The sequence below is a fragment of the Pecten maximus genome, chromosome 5, assembly GCF_902652985.1.
Source record: "Pecten maximus chromosome 5, xPecMax1.1, whole genome shotgun sequence".
Classification (NCBI taxonomy): Eukaryota; Metazoa; Mollusca; class Bivalvia; order Pectinida; family Pectinidae; genus Pecten; species Pecten maximus.
In genome coordinates, this window is record NC_047019.1 from 13,320,936 (window position 1) to 13,346,931 (window position 25,996).

General features: G+C 36.9%; 1 protein-coding gene across 1 annotated transcript in view; it reads right to left on the reverse strand.

Moving 5' to 3' along the window:
- The window catches only part of LOC117328314 (taurocyamine kinase-like), a 40,793-nt gene extending 21,600 nt beyond the window's left edge, over positions 1–19,193 (reverse strand). Inside the window, exons 1-6 of the mRNA XM_033885837.1 lie at positions 18,872–19,193; positions 12,030–12,289; positions 11,429–11,577; positions 10,596–10,761; positions 9,515–9,719; positions 8,584–8,725 (exon numbers count right to left, since the gene is read on the reverse strand). Of these exons, the coding sequence (XP_033741728.1) occupies positions 8,584–8,725; positions 9,515–9,719; positions 10,596–10,761; positions 11,429–11,577; positions 12,030–12,289; positions 18,872–19,064 (1,115 nt within the window). The 5' untranslated portion in view covers positions 19,065–19,193. The remainder of the gene's footprint in view (positions 1–8,583; positions 8,726–9,514; positions 9,720–10,595; positions 10,762–11,428; positions 11,578–12,029; positions 12,290–18,871) is intronic.
- Between the last annotated feature and the right edge of the window lie 6,803 nt (positions 19,194–25,996).

Genomic DNA, 25,996 nt, shown 5'->3' on the forward strand with positions numbered 1-25,996 from the left:
ACCTCAGGCATTGTTTGAACAAGGTTACAAGGACATATGCTTGTCCGCGACGAGGTACGCGTACTGACACATACGAAAAACCGTGGGCTTCTTTAAAAAATGTACGTCAAATCTCAAACCGCGACTCCAAAGAACCACAATGACTTACAAAGACTGAGACATTTATTCATATTTAGAAATGACAGACAAAAGTCGGTACCGACTCGATTAACATATGGTAACTACAAAAGTAGACCGATTTCCGTTAAGGGGTTATGTTACATTCTATACTTGTGTAGTACGAGAGGCGAAATCAAAGCTAAAAGCATGAGTGACATCATGTTACTATTTTTTAAAAGCTGTATACTGAACAATTTAGATAGTATTTAACAAATATAACACAATAAGTAAGATAAGCATCAATGGCTGAAATACTGCGAATGAGAATTTGAAGAAAAGGTGATACAGCTTGATATAAAATAAACCGATATATTGATTATTTTCCCACGCGAATTTTATAAACAAATAATAGAGACGATGATTGGTTTGCAGTGGAACTGGACTGACTCGGTCACCAGTGGTCAGACAACTCAATGACCCGAGTGCTCTCTAGAGTTTGGAGTTCCCGAGTTCGAGTCCCGCCCATAGTTCCGGTTTCACTCTCCCCTCGTATAATAGTGACTCATGTTATCAGTACTTGATTCAAGTAGAGTGTGCTTTAAGTCGGCAAGGGATTATCTCTAGAACCGCAGTTTTATTGATTTGCGAGGACGCAGGGAAAGGAGAGAGGAAGCAGACCCCGGGACCTATTACCGGTGACCAGGTAGCTCATTTAGGTACACCATAATCCCACTGTATCCTCTTTAATTGTTTTATTTAATTTTTAATTTATACTGTTTTGAAAGTGGAACCAACTTGTGATTTTTTTTTATGTTATGATCTTTTAAATATGATAATAGACCAAATTATCTCCGAATGGGAAAATGTGCCCTTAACTTCAACGTGTTCTATTTTGTTGATGCACCTTGATGGCGCTACTTATGTCATTTTAACCATACACATGTACAATGTGTCGGTCGCATCCTGTCATGTACGTACATGAACCGATATTGTAATTCTTAATCATATTTCTTACTAATTATCATATTATGAATATTGTTAATCTTTTTTAGAGGTCCGACATTATTTTAAACAAGCACAAACACAAGTACAGGTAAAGAATATATCTGTTTAATTGTCCTTTTATATGATAAACCACGAACCAATGTCTCCATCGTAATTTAAATACCTCTGATCCATATATTGAACTGTAGTGAAGTATATATTCCCATTCGACCTCCCGGACGGTGTAAACGTTTCGCCCGTATTGATTGTGGGGAACCCTAACGACGCCGGAATCTAACTCTGCGGTGTCGCATTAAATATCGTACACAGGCAATCCTCGAACAAGGATACATGACAGTTTTTATTTACACTGAAGAAGAACATTTGACACTTGACCAACATAACTTCTACCGTCTTTGTTCTTTGCAGTAGAATTGCGTATTTATTATTTCTCGATGAGACAATACAATTGAATTAAACCTGAACAATAACATTAAATTTCTGTCTGAATTTCTCCTGATCTCCTTAATGGTATATCGAGTATATCGAGTGTTGATGGGATAATCCCAAATCACGTCATCAGTAAATAGGGGATAATCTCATTGTGTTTGAACAGGGAATTCTTTTGTTGTGATATTTATATAACTATGACTGCCATTTACATGACAGGCTGTTAAATGCTTATACATGTATCAACTTTTGCTGTCTCATATCAATTAATTTCTAATGTAATTAGAATTAAATCAATATAACCAACCAATGAAATCACGAGGAGTGTCATGTCCTTACTTGTGAAATCAGACGACATTTTGATGTGTTGATAGGGTAATATGACCATGTAAATAAATCTATTTGGAAATAAGAAACTTGAGTATATCGTGGTTATCAAGTAAATGTAATGTTACATATCAGATCAAATGAGTCCAGTCACTAAAAGGAACTCACAAGCAATGTAACCAATACGTATTTGGCCTAACATTAACACCAGCACGCGTTATCAACACGTATTGGACCCAAAAATATCACCAGCACACATTGGGTCTAACAATGTCACTAGCACACATTTGTCCTAACAATGTCACCAACACATCTTGGGCCTAACAATGTCACCAACACACATTGGGCCTAACAATGTCACCAACACGTATTGGGCCTAACAATACCACCAATACACATTGGGCCTAACAGTGTCATCAACACACATTGGGCCTTACAATGTCACCAATACACATTGGGCCTAACAATGTCATCAACACACATTGGGCCTTACAATGTCACCAACACACATTGGGCCTTACAATGTCATCAGCATGCATTATGCCTCACAATGTCACCAACACGCATAAGACCTAACAATGTCACCAACACATAAAATAATAATATTGATATTTATTCAGGCAGGCATTCAGTACATAGTTTCAAATATTTTGAACATTCTCTTAATAGATAATGATAGATAATTAATAAACAATATCACATAAATGTTGTTGTGTTATCACATTTGATAGTTTGCCATATATGTAAAATGCACTTTTTTACTACATTTTTGTTGTTTGCCGATGAAATAAAGCCGGAGTGCAGGTTTTTTCCAAAGGGGGCCTAACAATGTCATCAATACACATTGGACTCAACAATGTCACCAACACACATTGGGCCTAACAATGTCACCAACACACATTGGGCCTAACAATGTCACCAACACACATTGGACTCAACAATGTCACCAACACACATTGGGCCTAACAATGTCATCAACACACATTGGACTCAACAATGTCACCAACACACATTGGGCCTACCAATGTCACCAACACACATTGGGCCTAACAATGTCACCAACACACATTGGGCCTACCAATGTCACCAACACACATTGGGCCTAACAATGTCACCAACACACATTGGGCCTACCAATGTCACCAACACACATTGGGCCTAACAATGTCACCAACACACATTGGACCTAACAATGTCACCAACACACATTGGACCTAACAATGTCACCAACACACATTGGACTCAACAATGTCACCAACACACATTGGACTCAACAATGTCACCAACACACATTGGACTCAACAATGTCACCAACACACATTGGACTCAACAATGTCACCAACACACATTGGGCCTAACAATGTCACCAACACACATTGGGCCTAACAATGTCACCAACACACATTGGACCTAACAATGTCACCAACACACATTGGACTCAACAATGTCACCAACACACATTGGACCTAACAATGTCACCAACACACATTGGACTCAACAATGTCACCAACACACATTGGACCTAACAATGTCACCAACACACATTGGGCCTACCAATGTCACCAACACGCATTGGGCCTAACAATGTCACCAAACACGTATTTGGCCTAACAATGTCACTAGCACGTATTTGGCCTAACAATGTCACCAACACACATTGGGCCTAACAATGTCATCAACACACATTGGGTCTAACAATATCATCAACACACATTGGGCCTAACAATGTCACCAACACTCATTGGGCCTAAGAATATCACCAAACACGTATTTGGCCTAACAATGTCACCAACACACATTGGGCCTAACAATGTCACCAACACACATTGGGTCTAACAATATCATCAACACACATTGGGTTTAACAATATCATTAACACACATTGGGCCTAACAATGTCATCAACACACATTGGGCCTAACAATATCATCAACACACATTGGGCCTAACAATGTCACCAACACACATTGGGCCTAACAATGTCACCAACACATATTGGGCCTAACAATGTCACCAACACACATTGGGCCTAACAATGTCACCAACACACATTGGGCCTAACAATGTCACCAACACACACTGGGCCTAACAATGTCATCAACACACATTGGGCCTAACAATGTCACTAGCACGTATTTGGCCTTACAATGTCACCAACACACACTGGGCCTAACAATGTCACCAACACACATTGGGCCTAACAATGTCACCAACACACATTGGGCTTAACAATGTCACCAACACACAATGGGTCTAACAATGTCACCAACACACATTGGGCCTAACAATGTCACCAACACACATTGGGCCTAACAATGTCACCAACACACATTGGGCCTAACAATGTCATCAACACACATTAGGCCTAACAATGTCACTAGCACGTATTGGGCCTAACAATGTCACCAACACACACTGGGCCTAACAATGTCACCAACACACATTGGGCCTAACAATATCACCAACACACATTGGGCCTAACAATGTCACTAGCACGTATTTGGCCTAACGATGTCACCAACACACATTGGGCCTAACAATGTCACCAACATACACTGGGCCTAACAGTGTCACCAACACACATTGGACCTAACAATGTCACTAGCACGTATTTGGTCTAACAGTGTCACCAACACAAGTTGGGCCTAACAATGTCACCAACACACATTGGGTCTAACAATATCATCAACACACATTTGTCCTAACAGTGTCACCAACACAAGTTGGGCCTAACAATGTCACCAACACACACTGGGCCTAACAATATCACCAACACCGACATACATGTAGGTCTGAACAGTGTCACCAACACACATTTGGCCTTACAATGTCACCAACATTCATTTGGCCTTACAATGTCACCAACACACAATGAGCCTAACAAAGTCACCAATACACATTGGGCCTAACAATGCCACCAACACCAACATAGGTCTGAACAGTGTCACATATAGTATCATCTATTAGGTTTGGGATTCATGTAAAGCACCTGTGTTGTTATTGTGTGACCTTGTATGACGTCGTTATTGTGTTGATGGACCGTTAAGACTACCGTGTGACCCTGTATGACGTTATTGTGTTGATGGACCGTTAAGACTACCGTGTGACCCTGTATGACGTTATTGTGTTGATGGACCGTTAAGACTACCGTGTGACCCTGTATGACGTTATTGTGTTGAAGGGCCGTTAAGACTACCGTGTGACCCTGTATGACGTTATTGTGTTGATGGACCGTTAAGACTACCGTGTGACCCTGTATGACGTTATAGTGTTGATGGACTGTTAAGACTACCATGTGGCCCTGTATGACGTCATTGTGTTGATGGACCGTTAAGACTACCGTGTGACCCTGTATGACGTTATTGTGTTGATGGACTGTTAAGACTACCGTGTGACCCTGTATGACGTTATTGTGTTGATGGACCGTTAAGACTACCGTGTGGCCCTGTATGACGTTATTGTGTTGATGGACCGGTTAAGACTACCTTGTGGCCCAGTATGACGTTATTGTATTGATGGACGGTTAAGACTACCGTGTGACCCTGTATGACGTTATTGTGTTGATGGACCGTTAAGTCTACCGTGTGACCCTGTATGACGTTATTGTGTTGATGGACGGTTAAGACTACCGTGTGACCCTGTATGACGTTATTGTGTTGAAGGGCCGTTAAGACTACCGTGTGACCCTGTTTGACGTTATTGTGTTGATGAACCATTAAGCCTACCGTGTGAAACTGTATGACGTTATTGTGTTGAAGGGCCGTTAAGACTACCGTGTGGCCCTGTATGACGTTATTGTGTTGATGGACGGTTAAGACTACCTTGTGGCCCAGTATGACGTTATTGTATTGATGGACGGTTAAGACTACCGTGTGACCCTGTATGACGTTATTGTGTTGATGGACTGTTAAGACTACCGTGTGACCCTGCATGACGTTATTGTGTTGATGGACCGTTAAGACTACCGTGTGACCCTGTATGACGTTATTGTGTTGTTGGACCGTTAAGACTACCGTGTGACCCTGTATGACGTCATTGTGCTGGTGGACCGTTAAGACTACCGTGTGACCCTGTATGACGTTATTGTGTTGATGGACCGTTAAGACTACATTTTGATACCCTATGACGTTTTTTTGTGGACTGAGGTTGACTGTAATTCAGTTATACTGTAATGAAATATGTCCACAAAGTTTGAATCTATGGATTCCTGAACTATTACGTAATCCTGTTATCATATATCAATAGCTTACGCTTCAACAATAAAATATGTTCTATGGTACATTATAAATCTTAACCGCGCGAGAAAGGTCATATAACACCAATGACATACATGTCTGGTGCAAATATATTTAAACTGTACGTGTCTCATGGACCAGCGTATTTGGTCGTGAGTCTCACTTGAGTGCCCATACAAAATTGCGTACCATATTTACTGCCTGGCAACGTTATCAGCAAGGTCAAAGGGCACCTGTTATTATAAAACACAAATCAGTCAATTGCAGTCTTCCGGAACCTTCACATGAAGTAATGCTGATCTCATTGTGACGCCGTTAATATGAAACAAAACTGAGACAATGTAGATATTACAAACCCTGATAAAAGATTTCGCGATAACCAATTAGAAGTTTAAACTATGACAGGCATAGTTGACAGTTATACCAAAGCATGGTCGATCCCGCACTTTATGGAATTTAATTTAAGAGATATTTTAAATAACTCTGTAAGATACCTTATAAACTTCTTTTTTTTTATTTCTCAAAAATTTAAGTACATGTAGTATCTAATAAAATTATGCTTATATTTCATAATGGTATAAAACACATCATAAATGATGTCTATATTGTATACCTTGGATACTTAATCCACATTGCTACCTGAATAAATAGATATATTTTACTTACCAAACTGGAAAAATACCTACTTATACCTTTATCATCGATCTCATTAAAATATTTTCTGTTTATTGTTTGGTGCGAGATTAATGAGAAGAATACTGAGTGCATGTTGAAAATATAAACCAGCGACATTTAAATGAATTTCCGCTTGACTGGTTTCAGAATTCACTTTTGGGCCCTGCCCTGCACCCGGTTGTATCATACAGTTTCTGATTTTATCAATAAAATGTATTGGAATTCTTTATGCTTTTATGAATTTATGATGTGTGACACTTTGATAATACATGTATATATCTAATTTTATCTTATGCACTGTAACAAAAAAAATTAAGCCTTTTCAATGCAAGTTTGTGAAATATCGCGAGTCTCCGACTGATCGGTTTCCAATATTTAGCCAAAATGCATAACAAAAAAAAAATATTTTTAAAGAAATGTTCAATAAGCCTTTCTAACAGTCGATCTGAAATACAACACTCTCACATTTAAACTCAGCTCTTTCAACTTAATCTGTAAGAAGCGAGTGACGACGGCTTTTAAAACATCAAACACGGCGGACTTCAGTTGGAATGTGTAATTCGTACAGAAAACTTAAACAGACATGCCATGCATTCACATGTTTGCCTATATACCACTAATATGCGTTGTCAAATGCAGGTCTATCTCCCTGTTACATACGTTCAGCAACAAACTTTCAAAACAATTTCAAAAGATACGCAAATACCTTATAAAAGAAACGAAAATAAGTCAAGTCTATAGGTGTAAATACAGATCTCTTTATTCATATATATATATACAACAATGTTTAAAATATTTGTTTACATATCCATACAAATATATGTTATTAAGTATTCAACCACCCGACCAAATTTCAAGAATCCACACATTGCGTAATAAAAATAAATAAAACGTGGGATTTGTCTTTTTTTAAATTAGTTTTTCATTCACAAGAGATGTACACAACACAATACAGTTTGAGTAGTATCGTTAATACAAAACTTGGGGCTCTATTACTTATAGACATATCTAATCTAATGAGCGACTTCAGTTTCTAACAAGTTACCATGACCAAGCTGTTCCAACGATAGTCGTTCGGCCATGCGCACCGCGACTTCCGGTTTCCCTGCACACACATGAATTTCATACTAGTGCCACGCTTTGAACGTAACACAGTGCTTCTATATGCTTTGTTGATGTTAGGTACGTTGTGAAAACTACTTCTAATATGAGAATTGACATTTGGCACCATTGTAAAAGAAATAATTTATTTATAATACTTAAGAGAGTAAACCATCCTGCTCGAAGTCCGACCCTGGCATGTGAACCTTCAACAGCAGCAACGAACGATAACTCTCCTTGGCTCACACACATATAAAATAAAGTACATTAATTGAAATATTTACAATTTCCTCTCATACTGGCATCATGACAATACATAGAACTGTATGTGTGTCCAACCGCAGCTGACGGATTTCCCCTATATGGCAAACAATACGCTTTTCCGAAATTTTAGAATATACATGTAGAATATAAACAAATCACTTCGAGGAGACAATGTCGTGTCCACTTAACCTTAAAGTATTCATCATGATTGTAAGATAAAAAAAATAAATCCACTTTATGAACGCATCCCGAAATCATTTCTAGAAGTGTCTCTTTCCATTGCATTAAGTTAAAGAGTTCTATGACGTTCAAATATGATAACGGATGATTTTGTAAAACATGTTCCTTGTCAATGAAATGTCACACTTCATGACGGTCAGCAGTAATTGTTGTATTTGTAAATAACAAATCAAAGAAGTTTAAAATTTGTGTTGCGTCGATATGGTTACTCCAACTCTTTCTCTATTCTCATGATTTCCAGAATACCGTTCTTCATTTCCATCAGAGCGTCGAATTCTGTCAGACCCATCCTCCTCTTGTTGGAGATATCGTACACACCTCCTACACTTTCTGTGTGTTCTCCGTGGATTCCTGTAAACCATAGAAATATCATCAGTGACTTCGACTTAAAGATGAGTAATCTTAGTAAAATACAATTAAGGATAAAAGTTTCAACGTTACACGAATTTTGGACGAATTAATCTGACTAACACATTAATTGAGGATAAAATCATCTCAATGACACACTAACTTAGGACCAAATAATATGACACGCTAATTTAGGACGAAATAATATGACACAATAATTTAGGATAAAATAATCTGAATGACACTAATTTAGGACGAAATAATATGACACACTTATTTAGGACGAAATAATATGACACACTAATTTAGGACGAAATAATATGACACACTAATTTAGGATAAAAATAATCTGAATGACACACTAATTTAGGACGAAATAATATGACACACTAATTTAGGACGAAATAATATGACACACTAATTTAGGATAAAATAATCTGAATGACACACTAATTTAGGATGAAATTATTTCACCGAATCACAGATTTAAGGATAAAATAGTTTGTCTCCAACACTTATTTAGTATAAGATAATCTGGCTGGCACTTAAAAGCTCAAACAACCATAATGATACACATCTTTATGAACTGCCAAAATTTTCCGATAGGGCATTTCTTCAATTCTGTTGACATGACGAACTGTAAATGTTAGTTTGTAATAGCGACCCCGAGAGAGAGAAAAAATCAGAAGTAGAAGACCACACAGTATCTAATTATATTTTCCCATGATATAACGTGTATTGACCTTTATTGACCTTTGTCGATGAATAATTAAATTGAGACTTAATGCTTACCTCTGGGTTGAAGGTTGAACTCTTCGCACACCTCCTCCAAACGAAATCCTTTCCCTTCCTTTTCACGTGGGGCTTTGCACAGTTTTGGGACTTTGATGTGGACACTGGCCCTGCAAGTGGTACCCAAATTGGTTGGGCAGAACGTAAGGTAGCCGTGCGCGCTGTCCTTTGCAAACTTCAGTTTCTTCTCCATAGTTTTAATGGCCTGTGGGAATAAAAAAGCGGATTTATAAATCAATAACCGTATTGGTTACAATGATGTTCACGTCAGCATTTTAGGTCGGGATAAGTAGAAAAGAGTATTAACATTTCTAAAGAGCGCGGATCGAAGACGGTATTGATCGTTACACAATTCAACAATAGAACATCATTGGTCTATGAGAATCAAATTGATTAAAAGCCAGCACGTTTTCTTTCATCTGCGTATATTTTCTATCTGAATACCAACATAACAAAACCTCATACAGCTCGCTCCAGTCAGAACTGTACTGTAAATATACCATTGTTTGGGGGGAAAGGTTCCATTTCTGTATATTCTCATCGGGACAGATCATGACTCAACATCCAACTCCATTTTAAGAATCAATACAATAATACATGTAACTACATGTAATTTCGGACGTTTTACGTTATCACTGACATGACACCAACTACTTCAATGGTTTTACGTTTTACGCTGAAATATGAAATCACAACTTCATGTCGTCATGTGACGTCATCAATAAAGAAAAAAATCTGAATCGAAATTTCAAAGTTTTAAATTATATTGACTCAGGAAAATAGCGTCATGGAAATGAAAACCGGTCGCGTCCATTTTGGCTTACACTAATATGAGATTTATGGAGGTTTAAAGACCGACTATGTAGACACTGTCACTTAAAAATGTCGTGGAAAATTTACTGACCAATCAGTACACACTCTTCTATAACGTCATGGATGAGGTACTGACTAATAAGATACGTGACACTATTTACATGTAACTCCGTCTATCTGATTGATTGTTAAACAAGTTAAGTTTTCTTTCCTGTCAAGAATTGAATTTAAAACGGCAATGCTTGACCAAGTATGTTATAAATCTCACCGTCACAAGCCTCTTCCAGACAGCTCCTAAGTCACCACCCATTTGCATAGAGATAAATCGGAGATGATCCTCCTCGTTAATCCATGTCAGGAACTTCTTGTCGTTGCTGAAGTAGATACCGCGACCTATCGGCCAGTCGTTGTAGCCTAACGCCGACTTCAGACATCTGTATGATATATGACAACCATATTACAAGACAATAAAGACATTGACGACGCTTTTTAAAGTGTCATCACACTGAAATGCGATACATTAGCAGGACCAACCAGGTTATGACAAGGTAACGAAGTGGCTAGAAGAAGACCTAGGAGCAGACGGGGGTATTTCTATTAGAATTCTCAGTTAGCTAATCATGTTTCATTTTTAGACTGAAGGCTAAAACGTGTTATTTAACTCTCTCTCCGTGCTATTTACAATGATCCATAGATCTCAGTATAGACCCCATTAATAGTGATAGACGTTTGCTATAGTAGAGACTATTTCAGGATATGTTGGAAACAATACAAGCTCGGGTGAAGATCCAAGATGAGATCTCGGTCTATTCTTAGAGAAGCAAGAAGCTGCTATTATGTAGTTTCTGTCTTTATTACTCATATTGTTCTGAATAGCACGCATTAGCCTCCTCTCGTTCAATATGGTAGCCATCGCCTACTACAAGGAGACACTGCCTCAAAATGAGCATTGCTGTTCACTGGCATATGAACCCAACACAGAACAAAATTGAGTTCACTGAGCAATGAACCCTACATAGCAAAATACAAAGGCAACTTGGCGATGAACCTAGCAGAGAAAGTAAAGAAAAAATCATTGGATTAAAAGACATTTGTACTTACTTGTCATCATTTTTAAACAGGAAGTGGTCTGCCACTAGTTGCTTTTCTTCCTCCTTGGACATGGTTTCCAGAGAGAAGTACTGACCCTTTAGTTCCCCATCCAACTGCTCAAGGGCCTCTATTGTTTTTTTCTCCATTTCGCGACGCTTCTGTAAATGGGAGTTAATTCCACAGTTAGATTTATGTGGTTTTAATGGTTGTATGTATATGTGGATTTATTATCAGACAATGGGTTTGACTTCGTCGTCGCCATACACATTTTGTATTGAGCGGCAAAATTAGACTTCCATAGCTCTTATATATATATTTTATGAATATACCTATCAAACTAGTGTTTCTAAACGTTTAACATCATCAAAGTAGAATGTGAATATCTACGACACCAAAGGAATAGGTCAGGAATTTCTTTATTTGTTAATTATCAATTTCTGATCATTGAAAGAAAAGTTATTTTCAGAAAAAGAAAATATTATTTTCAGAGCAAATGAATACTAACAATAAAAAAACTTTTCAAGAAAAATTTATCAAAGTTGTGTCGTCAAAAGACTCCTAACTTGTCCTCGGTAAACATTTGTGTTATCTCTGTACATCTTGTACTTACGCTTTCATCGCAGCCTGGTGGGAAGGGAAAGCCCTCGTGACTTCTCCCAACCCGGACTCTCGTGGATACGATAAACTCTCCGGAAGGATCCAAATCACCAAAATCCAGGTTATCAACATCGCCAAAATCTGGTATGGGATGTTCCACCTTGGAAATCTTGTGGTAGTCCATAATGAGCGGATCAAACAAGGATTTAAAGACGACATATGCCTCCGGATCACACGCGTACAACCCCACACCACTGTGCATGTTTTTACATCCTGAAACAAAATATCAGTCGGCTAATTATTTGAAAATAAATATCGCAGATCCAAAATTAATAGCTTTCTTATCAAAATACAAGCATGTCCAGTTTTTCCCCCTTTTTTTTCTTGTTTTCTAGTAACCAGGTAAGTATATTGAGGTACCTGTACATTGTACACTAGTGACCAGGTAAGTATATTGAGGTACCTGTACATTGTACACTAGTAACCAGGTAAGTTTATTGAGGTACCTGTACATTGTGTACACTAGTAACCAGGTAAGTATATTGAGGTACCTGTACATTATGTACACTAGTAACCAGGTAAGTATATTGAGGTACCTGTACATTGTACAATAGTAACCAGGTAAGTATATTGAGGTACCTGTACATTGTACAATAGTAACCAGGTAAGTATATTGAGGTACCTGTACATTGTGTACACCAGTAACCAGGTAAGTATATTGAGGTACCTGTACATTGTGTACACTAGTAACCAGGTAAGTATATTGAGGTACCTGTACACTGTGTACACTAGTAACCAGGTAAGTATATTGAGGTACCTGTACATTATGTACACTAGTAACCAGGTAAGTATATTGAGGTACCTGTACATTGTGTACACTAATGACCAGGTAAGTATATTGAGGTACCTGTACATTGTACACTAATGATCAGGTAAGTATATTGAGGTACCTGTACATTGTGTACACTAGTGATCAGGTAAGTATATTGAGGTACATGTACATTGTACACTAGTAACCAGGTAAGTATATTGAGGTACCTGTACATTGTACACTAGTAACCAGGTAAGTATATTGAGGTACCTGTACATTGTACACTAGTAACCAGGTAAGTATATTGAGGTACCTGTACATTGTACACTAGTAACCAGGTTAGTATATTGAGGTACCTGTACATTGTGTACACTAGTAACCAGGTAAGTATATTGAGGTACCTGTATATTGTGTACACTAGTGACCAGGTAAGTATATTAGGTACCTGTACATTGTACACTAGTAACCAGGTTAGTATATTGAGGTACCTGTATATTGTACACTAGTAACCAGGTAAGTATATTGAGGTACCTGTACATTGTACACTAGTAACCAGGTAAGTATATTGAGGTACCTGTACATTGTGTACACTAATGACCAGGTAAGTATATTGAGGTACCTGTACATTGTACACTAATGATCAGGTAAGTATATTGAGGTACCTGTACATTGTGTACAATAGTGACCAGGTAAGTATATTGAGGTACCTGTACATTGTACACTAGTAACCAGGTAAGTATATTGAGGTACCTGTACATTGTACACTAGTAACCAGGTAAGTATATTGAGGTACCTGTACATTGTACACTAGTAACCAGGTAAGTATATTGAGATACCTGTATATTGTGTACACTAGTGACCAGGTAAGTATATTGAGGTACCTGTACATTGTGTACACTAGTAACCAGGTAAGTATATTAGGTACCTGTAAATTGTACACTAATGACCAGGTAAGTATATTGAGGTACCTGTACATTGTGTACACTAGTAACCAGGTAAGTATATTAGGTACCTGTACATTGTGTACACTAGTAACCAGGTAAGTACATTGAGGTACCTGTACATTGTGTACACTAATGACCAGGTAAGTATATTGAGGTACCTGTACATTGTGTACACTAGTAACCAGGTAAGTATATTAGGTACCTGTACATTGTACACTAGTAACCAGGTAAGTTTTTTGAGGTACCTGTACATTGTGTACACTAGTGACCAGGTAAGTATATTGAGGTACCTGTACATTGTACAATAGTAACCAGGTAAGTATATTGAGGTACCTGTATATTGTGTACACTAGTAACCAGGTAAGTATATTAGGTACCTGTACATTGTACACTAGTAACCAGGTAAGTATATTGAGGTACCTGTATATTGTGTACACTAGTAACCAGGTAAGTTTTTTGAGGTACCTGTACATTGTGTACACTAGTGACCAGGTAAGTATATTGAGGTACCTGTACATTGTACAATAGTAACCAGGTAAGTATATTGAGGTACCTGTATATTGTGTACACTAGTAACCAGGTAAGTATATTAGGTACCTGTACATTGTACACTAGTAACCAGGTAAGTATATTGAGGTACCTGTATATTGTGTACACTAGTAACCAGGTAAGTTTTTTGAGGTACCTGTATATTGTGTACACTAGTAACCAGGTAAGTATATTGAGGTACCTGTACACTGTGTACACTAGTGACCAGGTTAGTTTATTGAGGTACCTGTACATTGTACAATAGTAACCAGGTAAGTATATTGAGGTACCTGTATATTGTGTACACTAGTAACCAGGTAAGTATATTAGGTACCTGTACATTGTACACTAGTAACCAGGTAAGTATATTGAGGTACCTGTATATTGTGTACACTAGTAACCAGGTAAGTTTTTTGAGGTACCTGTACATTGTGTACACTAGTGACCAGGTAAGTATATTGAGGTACCTGTACATTGTGTACACTAGTAACCAGGTAAGTATATTGAGGTACCTGTACATTGTGTACACTAGTAACCAGGTAAGTTTTTTGAGGTACCTGTACATTGTGTACACTAGTAACCAGGTAAGTATATTGAGGTACCTGTACATTGTGTACACTAGTAACCAGGTAAGTATATTGAGGTACCTGTATATTGTGTACACTAGTAACCAGGTAAGTATATTGAGGTACCTGTATATTGTGTACACTAGTGACCAGGTTAGTATATTGAGGTACCTGTACATTGTGTACACTAGTAACCAGGTAAGTATATTGAGGTACCTGTACATTGTGTACACTAGTGACCAGGTAAGTATATTGAGGTACCTGTACATTGTGTACACTAGTAACCAGGTAAGTATATTGAGGTACCTGTACATTGTGTACACTAGTGACCAGGTTAGTATATTGAGGTACCTGTACATTGTGTACAATAGTAACCAGGTAAGTATATTGAGGTACCTGTATATTGTGTACACTAGTGACCAGGTTAGTATATTGAGGTACCTGTACATTGTGTACACTAGTAACCAGGTAAGTATATTGAGGTACCTGTACACTGTGTACACTAGTGACCAGGTTAGTTTATTGAGGTACCTGTACATTGTACAATAGTAACCAGGTAAGTATATTGAGGTACCTGTATATTGTGTACACTAGTAACCAGGTAAGTATATTGAGGTACCTGTATATTGTGTACACTAGTGACCAGGTTAGTATATTGAGGTACCTGTACATTGTGTACACTAGTAACCAGGTAAGTATATTGAGGTACCTGTACATTGTGTACACTAGTAACCAGGTAAGTATATTGAGGTACCTGTATATTGTGTACACTAGTAACCAGGTAAGTATATTGAGGTACCTGTACACTGTGTACACTAGTGACCAGGTTAGTTTATTGAGGTACCTGTACATTGTACAATAGTAACCAGGTAAGTATATTGAGGTACCTGTATATTGTGTACACTAGTAACCAGGTAAGTATATTAGGTACCTGTACATTGTACACTAGTAACCAGGTAAGTATATTGAGGTACCTGTACATTGTGTACACTAGTAACCAGGTAAGTATATTGAGGTACCTGTACATTGTGTACACTAGTGATCAGGTAAGTATATTGAGGTACCTGTACATTGTGTACACTAATGACCAGGTAAGTATATTGAAGTACCTGTACATTGTACACTAGTGACCAGGTAAGTATATTGAGGTACCTGTATATTGTACACTAGTGACCAGGTAAGTATATTGAGGTACCTGTACATTGTGTACACTAGTAACCAGGTAAGTATATTGAGGTACCTGTACATTGTGTACACTAGTAACCAGGTAAGTATATTGAGGTACCTGTATATTGTGTACACTAGTAACCAGGTAAGTATATTGAGGTACCTGTACACTGTGTACACTAGTGACCAGGTTAGTTTATTGAGGTACCTGTACATTGTACAATAGTAACCAGGTAAGTATATTGAGGTACCTGTACATTGTACAATAGTAACCAGGTAAGTATATTGAGGTACCTGTACATTGTACAATAGTAACCAGGTAAGTATATTGAGGTACCTGTATATTGTGTACACTAGTAACCAGGTAAGTATATTAGGTACCTGTACATTGTGTACACTAGTAACCAGGTAAGTATATTGAGGTACCTGTACATTGTACACTAGTAACCAGGTAAGTATATTGAGGTACCTGTACATTGTGTACACTAGTAACCAGGTAAGTATATTGAGGTACCTGTATATTGTGTACACTAGTAACCAGGTAAGTATATTGAGTTACCTGTACATTGTACACTAGTGACCAGGTAAGTATATTGAGGTACCTGTACATTGTACACCAGTAACCAGGTAACTATCTACAATGTATATTTAGGTTCGGCTATATATAATACATTGTTTATTTTACTTGCTATTTTGTGTAAGGAGTGTTATATTAGATTATAAAAATTGACATTTCAGCCGAGGACCAACGTCTTACCCTAATAAACACAAACCTTAGATAGGGGGATTGTATAGAATAAGGAATCGATCGTGCAAACATAATAAATTCTTATTCTCATAAAATCTCATGAATGGTCTACAACTCGACATTATTGAATCGGTCAGGTGTTTTATGTGGTAAAGCGTAAATGTATTTTCTATAAATCAAAGAAACGTTTACCATCTTCAGTGACAACATTGGGTGTACGTATCAAACTGTGGTTATCATGTTTTTGATGGTGTTAATCAAAGTTTATATCTTTCGCTTTCTAAATGACATTTCCGTACTCTGAGTTGTACGATATATATACATGTGTCTTCTATTGATTTTGGCTATATACTTTATTTTTAGACATCCATGGTTACCGTTGAAATCGACTTTAATTGACAGTGTATGTTATTCTGTTTACTCGCCGATTGATATTGTATTAATGTAGTCACAAGTGCTTGGCACGAACTTATAACCAACAATCTATATACCTATATATATTATATATCAATATAATCCATATATTATATAATATGTATCATATAGACATTATAATGCATATAATTATATATACATATATAACTGTGGGTTGGAAATTCTGCCACCAGGTCCATAAATATGTATTTTATAAGTTATAGATATTATTATACTTATTATACATTACACATGAAGAGCTTGCTCTCAAAGCATGTGAAAGCGCTTGTGATTTTCTGGTTTGTGTTTTTTATTATTATTATTACTATGTATATGCATCACAAGGACATTATATATATATGGATCGTGGGTTGAAAACTCGTGTCTCTAGGTCCATGTTATGTATGTCACACAATTATTATATTAGAGATACTACTATGTATACAGTACAGACCGTGGAAATTTGTATCAAGTCCCTTTGGCCGAAGCTACATTGTATACCTCGATAATCTAAACAATATAGGAAGTTGATTATTAAAAACAAATGTTGTGTAGACTAGAGTATCTAGTCAATTGTATGTAAATTAAGACATTCCCTTGTATTTGCCATATCTTAAGTCTTTAACAAAGAAGGAGACATTCCCGGAAATATCGCGCATCATCTAAATGTTTGCCATCTACATCGACTCACGCAGATCCGAAACGGGAGGAGAAGAGTTCAAAAGACGCTGATCACAATGTGTTCATATCTGTATCGATCTTGCATCTCTGGTAATAATTTGTATAAGGACTTGCAGCGAAAATGTGAGTGTATATCAATCATAATATATATATATCATATAAAGCCTTTATATGTATTCAAAAATTTCATTAATTTCCTCGTAAATGTATGTTTCACGCAATTGGATTCACAATGGTATGGTACTGAATAGTCCCGTCTCCAATTGCAACGGATTTATTTTTCAACAAAATCGATAATATCGTGTTGGAGCTCCTCCATTATTTTTATTATTTTATATTCATTTATTTCAATGAAGATTTAATTACGGCACTGAGGAAGATTTAGACATTCAATTTTCGGGATACAACCAGCTTTTAAATGACCTCAAATTATATATTTACATATCGGCCCCGACGACCTGGTTCGCCTCAGATATCACAGGATGTTTATAAATTCGTGTAATACGTATTCTATACCCACCAATCTACACGCACGATCCTCTTAATCCTCTTAATCCTACCCCGTCATGAGATTAAGATGGCCCATTACAGTGTAAAATTTTACAATACACCGTAATGAATCCGTAACCCGATAAAAGGGAATCAGTTAAAATCCTATCGACTATACCTGTAAATAGAAGTCACGCGGTACAAACGTGCCACGTTATGATAAAACGGTACAATGATGTAACCCCCCCCCCCCCCCCCCCCCCCCAAAAAAAAAATAAATAAATAAATAAAAAGTGAGTGGAAAGGGTTTACTTCATTATCAAATCCTACTCAGAATATCAAATTCTGGCTCATAAAATATATGATTAAGTTCTAGTTAGAATATTCATTACACGGTATAATTCATATCAAATATTATTAATTATCACTATTACGTCAGCCATCCCTTCTTACCAGTTGACGTCTGTTATATCGTATATAAATAATAATATACTTTTTTTTACTTACCTGAATTTATACACTGTGCTAGCGTGCCTCCTAGAGTTGTTTTCTTGGTTTTAAGATCATCGAATACCTCCTGTGTCAGATGCTTCTTAAGTAGGGAATTCGTTTTCCCATCTTGTAACATTTTGTATAATTCGTCGACATCTCCTACGACCTCGTTGCTGTTAGCTATTTTACTCCCGGCTTGACCACACATGATGATGATGTTATGTATCTACTTTAAATTTCCACTCAACTTTCTCCCTATCTTAATCCGTGTACAGACTAACCACAGTCCCTTTACCTACATATAGCCCTACCTGCCTTTTTTACCTGAGACCGTTTGAGAATGATTACGTTGAAAGAACAACACAGGTTTAGCACCATCGCAACCGCGCTTTGTGTAGGCCGGTGAAGCTCGAGATCATGTGAGTGCTTGCAAGGTTCGATATCTGTATAACGCTAATCACTCACCTGGAATATTAAGATCAATTTGTATTATCTTTCGCAATCTTACAAAGGGATTAATTCCCTGCCATACGACTTAATGTGTGAAATTATACGATACGATAGAGGGTTGGGTAGTATTACCAGGAATTCTAATTAATTTATTAATGATATTTACTTAAACGGGAGCGGTTTTTGATCAGATTATTATTATTTTTTTAAATAAATTGATAAATTATAAAAGTGAAACCAATGGAATTGGATTGTTACTACTAATAGTAATTTATATCGATATTTCTATATGTAGTACTTTACCTAGGGGTATCATACAAATCGTGGATCAATTTCACATTTAATACACAAAGTGTTAGTGAAGCGTGTGCGAAAAGAGATTCATATATGACAACATATATAACATACATTTATATGATTTTTAATACATTATGTTGTGAATATTTTACTCGGTATCAAGCTTTGACTGGAATTTATCCAGGGACGAGCCACGAGCTATTATCTGATTCCGAACCACAACTAAATGGTAACTAATAAACATATACTGAATCTGTTATTCGATACGATGAGACGTGCATGCCAATTAGTACGTATGTATAGATATATGGTGACACACGTGCTGTCTCTACCGCAATACACACGGTCCTATATAGCATAATACAAAGGACACCCCATTAGGGGTCGCGACCTCTGCGAGGCCTGATCGCTAGATGGCAGTGCAGACGCTCGTTCAACCATTCTTATAAAACTATAGTGTGTGTATTCGCTATTCTCGTTGAGGACATATATTGGAGATTTCTTATTCGATAAAACGATTAACTGTAAAGCGGTTTCTGATTGACAATGACAATCAATGAACTGGGGTCACTGTGATTCTGAATAGCGGAATTTGCATTCATCCAAAGGGGAAGGCGCGTTGCACACAATACACATCGTACCTGTGGACGTATATGATTTAAATGTGTGTCATTTAAATGTGTTTTATATCAGGTGTTGATTAAAGTGTTTATTTGATAAGTCAGTTGGACTAGTGATATTCTCACAAATAAACTAGATATAACCGTACATATCTCCGAGTTTTAAAGTTAACATTAATATCTAAACCACAGGGACTTGGCGCAAATTCTCAATGTAATTGTATTATTTATAGTATATTACCAACTGGAGAGTTGTGGTTTTGTGCCTTGTCCCTGTGATCTAAAGTTCCTTCACAAACTTGTTGATTATATTTACCAAATAACTTTGTTCACAGATATACATTTTGTTTTGTTTTTGTTTTTATTAAAAAAAAAAAAATAGGTTAAAAGGCACATTTCAAATTATCATTAATTTGTTAGACCACCGGGTATGTTTAAATGTTACAGGTAAAGATATGGCCAAAATTTAAAAAAGGTTAAAAAATACAAATTCTGTTAACTTAAGCGAAATTCCTGAATCTACACGGGATCCTTGGCATGCATCACGTTGATAACTAACTAACGACTCCACCACGTCCCTGTTTTTCCGGAGCAGTCCGTCCGATATTAGTTCAGCCCACCTGTGCATACCACAGTTGTTTAAACTCTCTAAGGCGTATGTTTTGTTACATGTGGTGTTAAGAACACAACTTCATCCCAAACGCCCATCTCACGCTCTCATAACTATCTTGCAGGTAGGGCGTGTTGATCATAATAGGCGACTTTTGAGACATGATTTTCTCTTATTTTTGGCATCTTTAATCTTCCTACTGTCTCCCTTGAAACTCCCTCATTATGGTCTTTGGTTGACCGTTCGCCCCTATGGTGAAGGCTTTGTGGTCAGAATTTTTGGGAATTGGATGATTGGTTCGCCCATTGTCAGTTTAATGTGACTTGGTGAAGTGTCCTGCTTATTCGGCACATCCCGACAGATTCCGTTAATCTACATATAGGGTAGCGGAATCTGCCGAGGTGTGCCGAAGGTGTACCTTCAGTGAGGCCGATTATGAAGTTACGGAATCGGCCGAGTAGTTACGAATGCAGTGAGGTAGCACTATAATGTGGGCATCAATTTCGCGCTATCACGAAGAGACTTATGCAAACACACCACAACTCCCCCCCCCCCCCCCCCCCCCCCCCCCAAAAAAAAAAAAAACAAAAAAAACGTATACACTACAAACACGTATCTCACTCACAGTAGAGGCCGCCCTTAAATGAACTTAGCTGATGATAGGACAACGAATAATACTAAACCAAACCAAGCCAAGCCCTCTCACAAACAAGGGAGATGATTTATATGTAACATCTGAGAAAGGACATGTCTTTCTAATTCCTTGTTTTAACTTGCTAAACAAAGGGTGCATCTTGTACTTAGCATGAAGATAGCATATACCTTTAAATGAAAGTATTCAGATTTTTTTTTCGGAAAGTTATATAATCTGTTTTCATTTATAGACAAAAAAGATTGTCCGGTTGTTTTCTTTGAGTAGAATGGAAGTAAGAAAATATTTTATTTGATTTATCTCAAGCCCAAACCATCACCAGTGTTCGCAGGTAGGGTTGGGAGGTGACATGATATATCCTGGTACATACATGCAGTGATGAGGAGGCTCAAGGGGAGCTGTATAGCTGTTTGTATATGTTTGCTATAGCCGACCACCTGATAATCACTAAGGGGACGCAACCCATTCAGCGTCATGGATAGCCAAAATTAGCACTGTAGTTATCTGTTCCGGAAAATATATCCACGTTTGTTCAAGATAACTTTATTAACTTTGTGGTCCGGTATCGGGGCATAGACATTCCCCCATCGAATTTAATTCTCTATGACATCATCGCCAGTGGAGGGGACGTAGTTGTTAGTGTTTACCTTCAATAGTGTCGCTGTTAAAAATCACACAAATGCCATTATATATTTAAAGCTTAGTCGGTAGAGCGTCGGGCAATTAGTCAGGTGAAGATCGGAGAGAGTTTGAATCCCTACCAGGGAGAATTTGCTAGCCATATCTACAGATACATAAAATTGAACTAAACCACCCCCCCCCCCCCCCCCCCCCCCAAAAAAAAACAAAAACAAAAACAAAACAAAAAACACAACAAAACAAAAACTAAACAAAGAAAAAGCAAAAAAATCACTTATACCAAATATTCATTCTAATAATTTGCACAAATCGGCTTCCGTATAGGAGTGCATGCGACGGATCTCCCATACGTTGATGTGTTGTTTAGTGAGGTAGTCATTAACTACTACATGGTGAATGATTCCAGCCGTTCAACAAGCCCAGAAATCAAACAAATAACAATACACGTTCTTATAGTTTGTACATATGATGTACAATGTGATATTCATGTACGACATGGATGTTTGCTGTTTGCTGTGTTGAGTTGCTAGACGTAGACTTCCTGCTTTTAGATTTTTTGAACAATAGTTTTATAGACAGCAGACTTGTATGTTTACCTGTCTCCAATAGTTACAGTCATCTCGACACTTCGTCAATATTGGATTTATACATTCAAACAATTCATTCCTAACCTTTATGTGCGTCACCTACAGCGGTTAAAACATAACTCTTGTACCACCACTGCGGTGAATTGTAAATTAAATGTATATTCCCATTATCTATACTGTACACGTCACCATTCAAGGTAATCTAGAACACGTGACAGGGCACATAGGGACAAAGAGTGTTTAAGCCTAATGGAATAAATGTATATTAAACGAGGCTCACTGTATGTTTAAAACTGTATGAATTTTATCTGTCCGACATGTCATCTTGTATAGGTAAAATATAGTGAGTTGTGATTTGCATCTACGACTTGCAGTTTATATATTAGGATGTGTTGTTAGTTGTGACTAATGTTAAATATTGACCGTAATAGAAGTATCGAGTTGGGTTTTTTTTTCATTGGTTGTATTATATATTTTAACAAATATGCTACATGGAACTGTATATAGTTAAATGGTTTTATAGAGAAGGAGCGCAACCTGGAACAGAAATTAACTTAATACTTTGTTAAGCTTTTCTAAAAATCTACAAACTTTTGTGAATATTTTTACATTAAACATGTTAAGCAATCATTGCATTTTAATTTGACTTGGATAAGTAAAATAATATTATATTGTAATTAATATGTTAGGAAATAAATTGTTTTATAAAAACGTATAAAACAACATGTATGGCCATGGTAATAGAAGAAATAGTCCAGAGTTAAGTTTCCAAATAAATTCTGATGGTTTATATTAAGAACTTAAAAATAAAAAAAAATATCCTTGCATTTTACAGCTCGAAATACGATCTTCTACATTCAGAATTTTAATGTTGTACATCTCGACATATATGTATTCAACGTTCTGATTTTGAATGTTGTAAATCTCGACATTCGTCAATGAAGAATAAGAGTTTGAATATTGTGTATTTCGACACACGATATTAAACATTCAACTTTATTGTGTAGCGCGACGTACAGTATTCAGGATTTAGCATTTGAAATGTTGTGTAGCTCGACATTCGACATCAAGATTGAAATGTTGTGTAGCTCGACATTCGACATCAAGATTGAAATGTTGTGTAGCTCGACATTCGACATCAAGATTGAAATGTTGTGTAGCTCGACATTCGACATCAAGATTGGAATGTTGTGTAGTTTGACATTCGACATTCAGATTTGGAATGTTGTGTAGTTCGACATTAAGATTTGGAATGTTGTGTAGCTCGACATTAAGATTTGTATGTTGTGTAGTTCGACATTCGACATTCAGATTTGGAATGTTGTGTAGTTTGACATTCGACATCAATATTGGAATGTTGTGTAGTTTGACATTCGACATTCAGATTTGGAATGTTGTGTAGTTCGACATTAAGATTTGGAATGTTGTGTAGCTCGACATTAAGATTTGTATGTTGTGTAGTTCGACATTCGACATTCAGATTTGGAATGTTGTGTAGTTCACATTCGACATTAAGATTTGGAATGTTGTGTAGTTCGACATTAAGATTTGGAATGTTGTGTAGTTCGACATTCGACATTAAGATTTGAATGCTGTGTAGTTCGACATTAAGATTTGGAATGTTGTGTAGTTCGACATTCGACATTCAAATTTGGAATGTTGTGTAGTTCGACATTAAGATTTGGAATGTTGTGTAGCTCGACATTAAGATTTGTATGTTGTGTAGTTCGACATTCGACATTCAGATTTGGAATGTTGTGTAGTTCGACATTAAGATTTGGAATGTTGTGTAGTTCGACATTCGACATTAAGATTTGAATGCTGTGTAGTTCGACATTAAGATTTGTATGTTGTGTAGTTCGACATTCGACATTCAGATTTGGAATGTTGTGTAGTTCACATTCGACATTAAGATTTGGAATTGTGTGTAGTTTGACATTCGACATTAAGATTTGAATGCTGTGTAGTTCGACATTAAGATTTAGAATTGTGTGTAGTTCGACATTCGACATTCAAATTTGGAATGTTGTGTAGTTCGACATTAAGATTTGGAATGTTGTGTAGCTCGACATTAAGATTTGTATGTTGTGTAGTTCGACATTCGACATTCAGATTTGGAATGTTGTGTAGTTCACATTCGACATTAAGATTTGGAATGTTGTGTAGTTCGACATTAAGATTTGGAATGTTGTGTAGTTCGACATTAAGATTTGGAATGTTGTGTAGTTCGACATTAAGATTTGGAATTGTGTGTAGTTCGACATTCGACATTAAGATTTGGAATTGTGTGTAGTTCACATTCGACATTAAGATTTGAATGTTGTGTAGTTCGACATTAAGATTTGGAATGTTGTGTAGTTCGACATTAAGATTTGGAATTGTGTGTAGTTCGACATTCGACATTCAGATTTGGAATGTTGTGTAGTTCGACATTCAGATTTGGAATGTTGTGTAGTTCGACATTCGACATTCAGATTTGGAATTGTGTGTAGTTTGACATTCGACATTCAGATTTGGAATGTTGTGTAGTTCGACATTCGACATTCCGATTTGAATGCTGTGTAGTTCGACATTAAGATTTGGAATGTTGTGTAGTTCGACATTAAGATTTGGATGCTGTGTAGTTCGACATTAAGATTTGGAATGTTGTGTAGTTCGACATTCAGATTTGAATGCTGTGTAGTTCGACATTAAGATTTGGAATGTTGTGTAGTTCGACATTAAGATTTGGATGCTGTGTAGTTCGACATTAAGATTTGGATGCTGTGTAGTTCGACATTAAGATTTGGATGCTGTGTAGTTCGACATTAAGATTTGGATGCTGTGTAGTTCGACATTAAGATTTGGATGCTGTGTAGTTCGACATTAAGATTTGGATGCTGTGTAGTTCGACATTAAGATTTGGATGCTGTGTAGTTCGACATTAAGATTTGGAATTGTGTGTAGTTCGACATTCGACATTCAGATTTGGAATGTTGTGTAGTTCGACATTAAGATTTGAATGCTGTGTAGTTCGACATTAAGATTTGGAATGTTGTGTAGTTCGACATTCGACATTCAAATTTGGAATGTTGTGTAGTTCGACATTAAGATTTGGAATGTTGTGTAGCTCGACATTAAGATTTGTATGTTGTGTAGTTCGACATTCGACATTCAGATTTGGAATGTTGTGTAGTTCGACATTCGACATTAAGATTTGAATGCTGTGTAGTTCGACATTAAGATTTGTATGTTGTGTAGTTCGACATTCGACATTCAGATTTGGAATGTTGTGTAGTTCACATT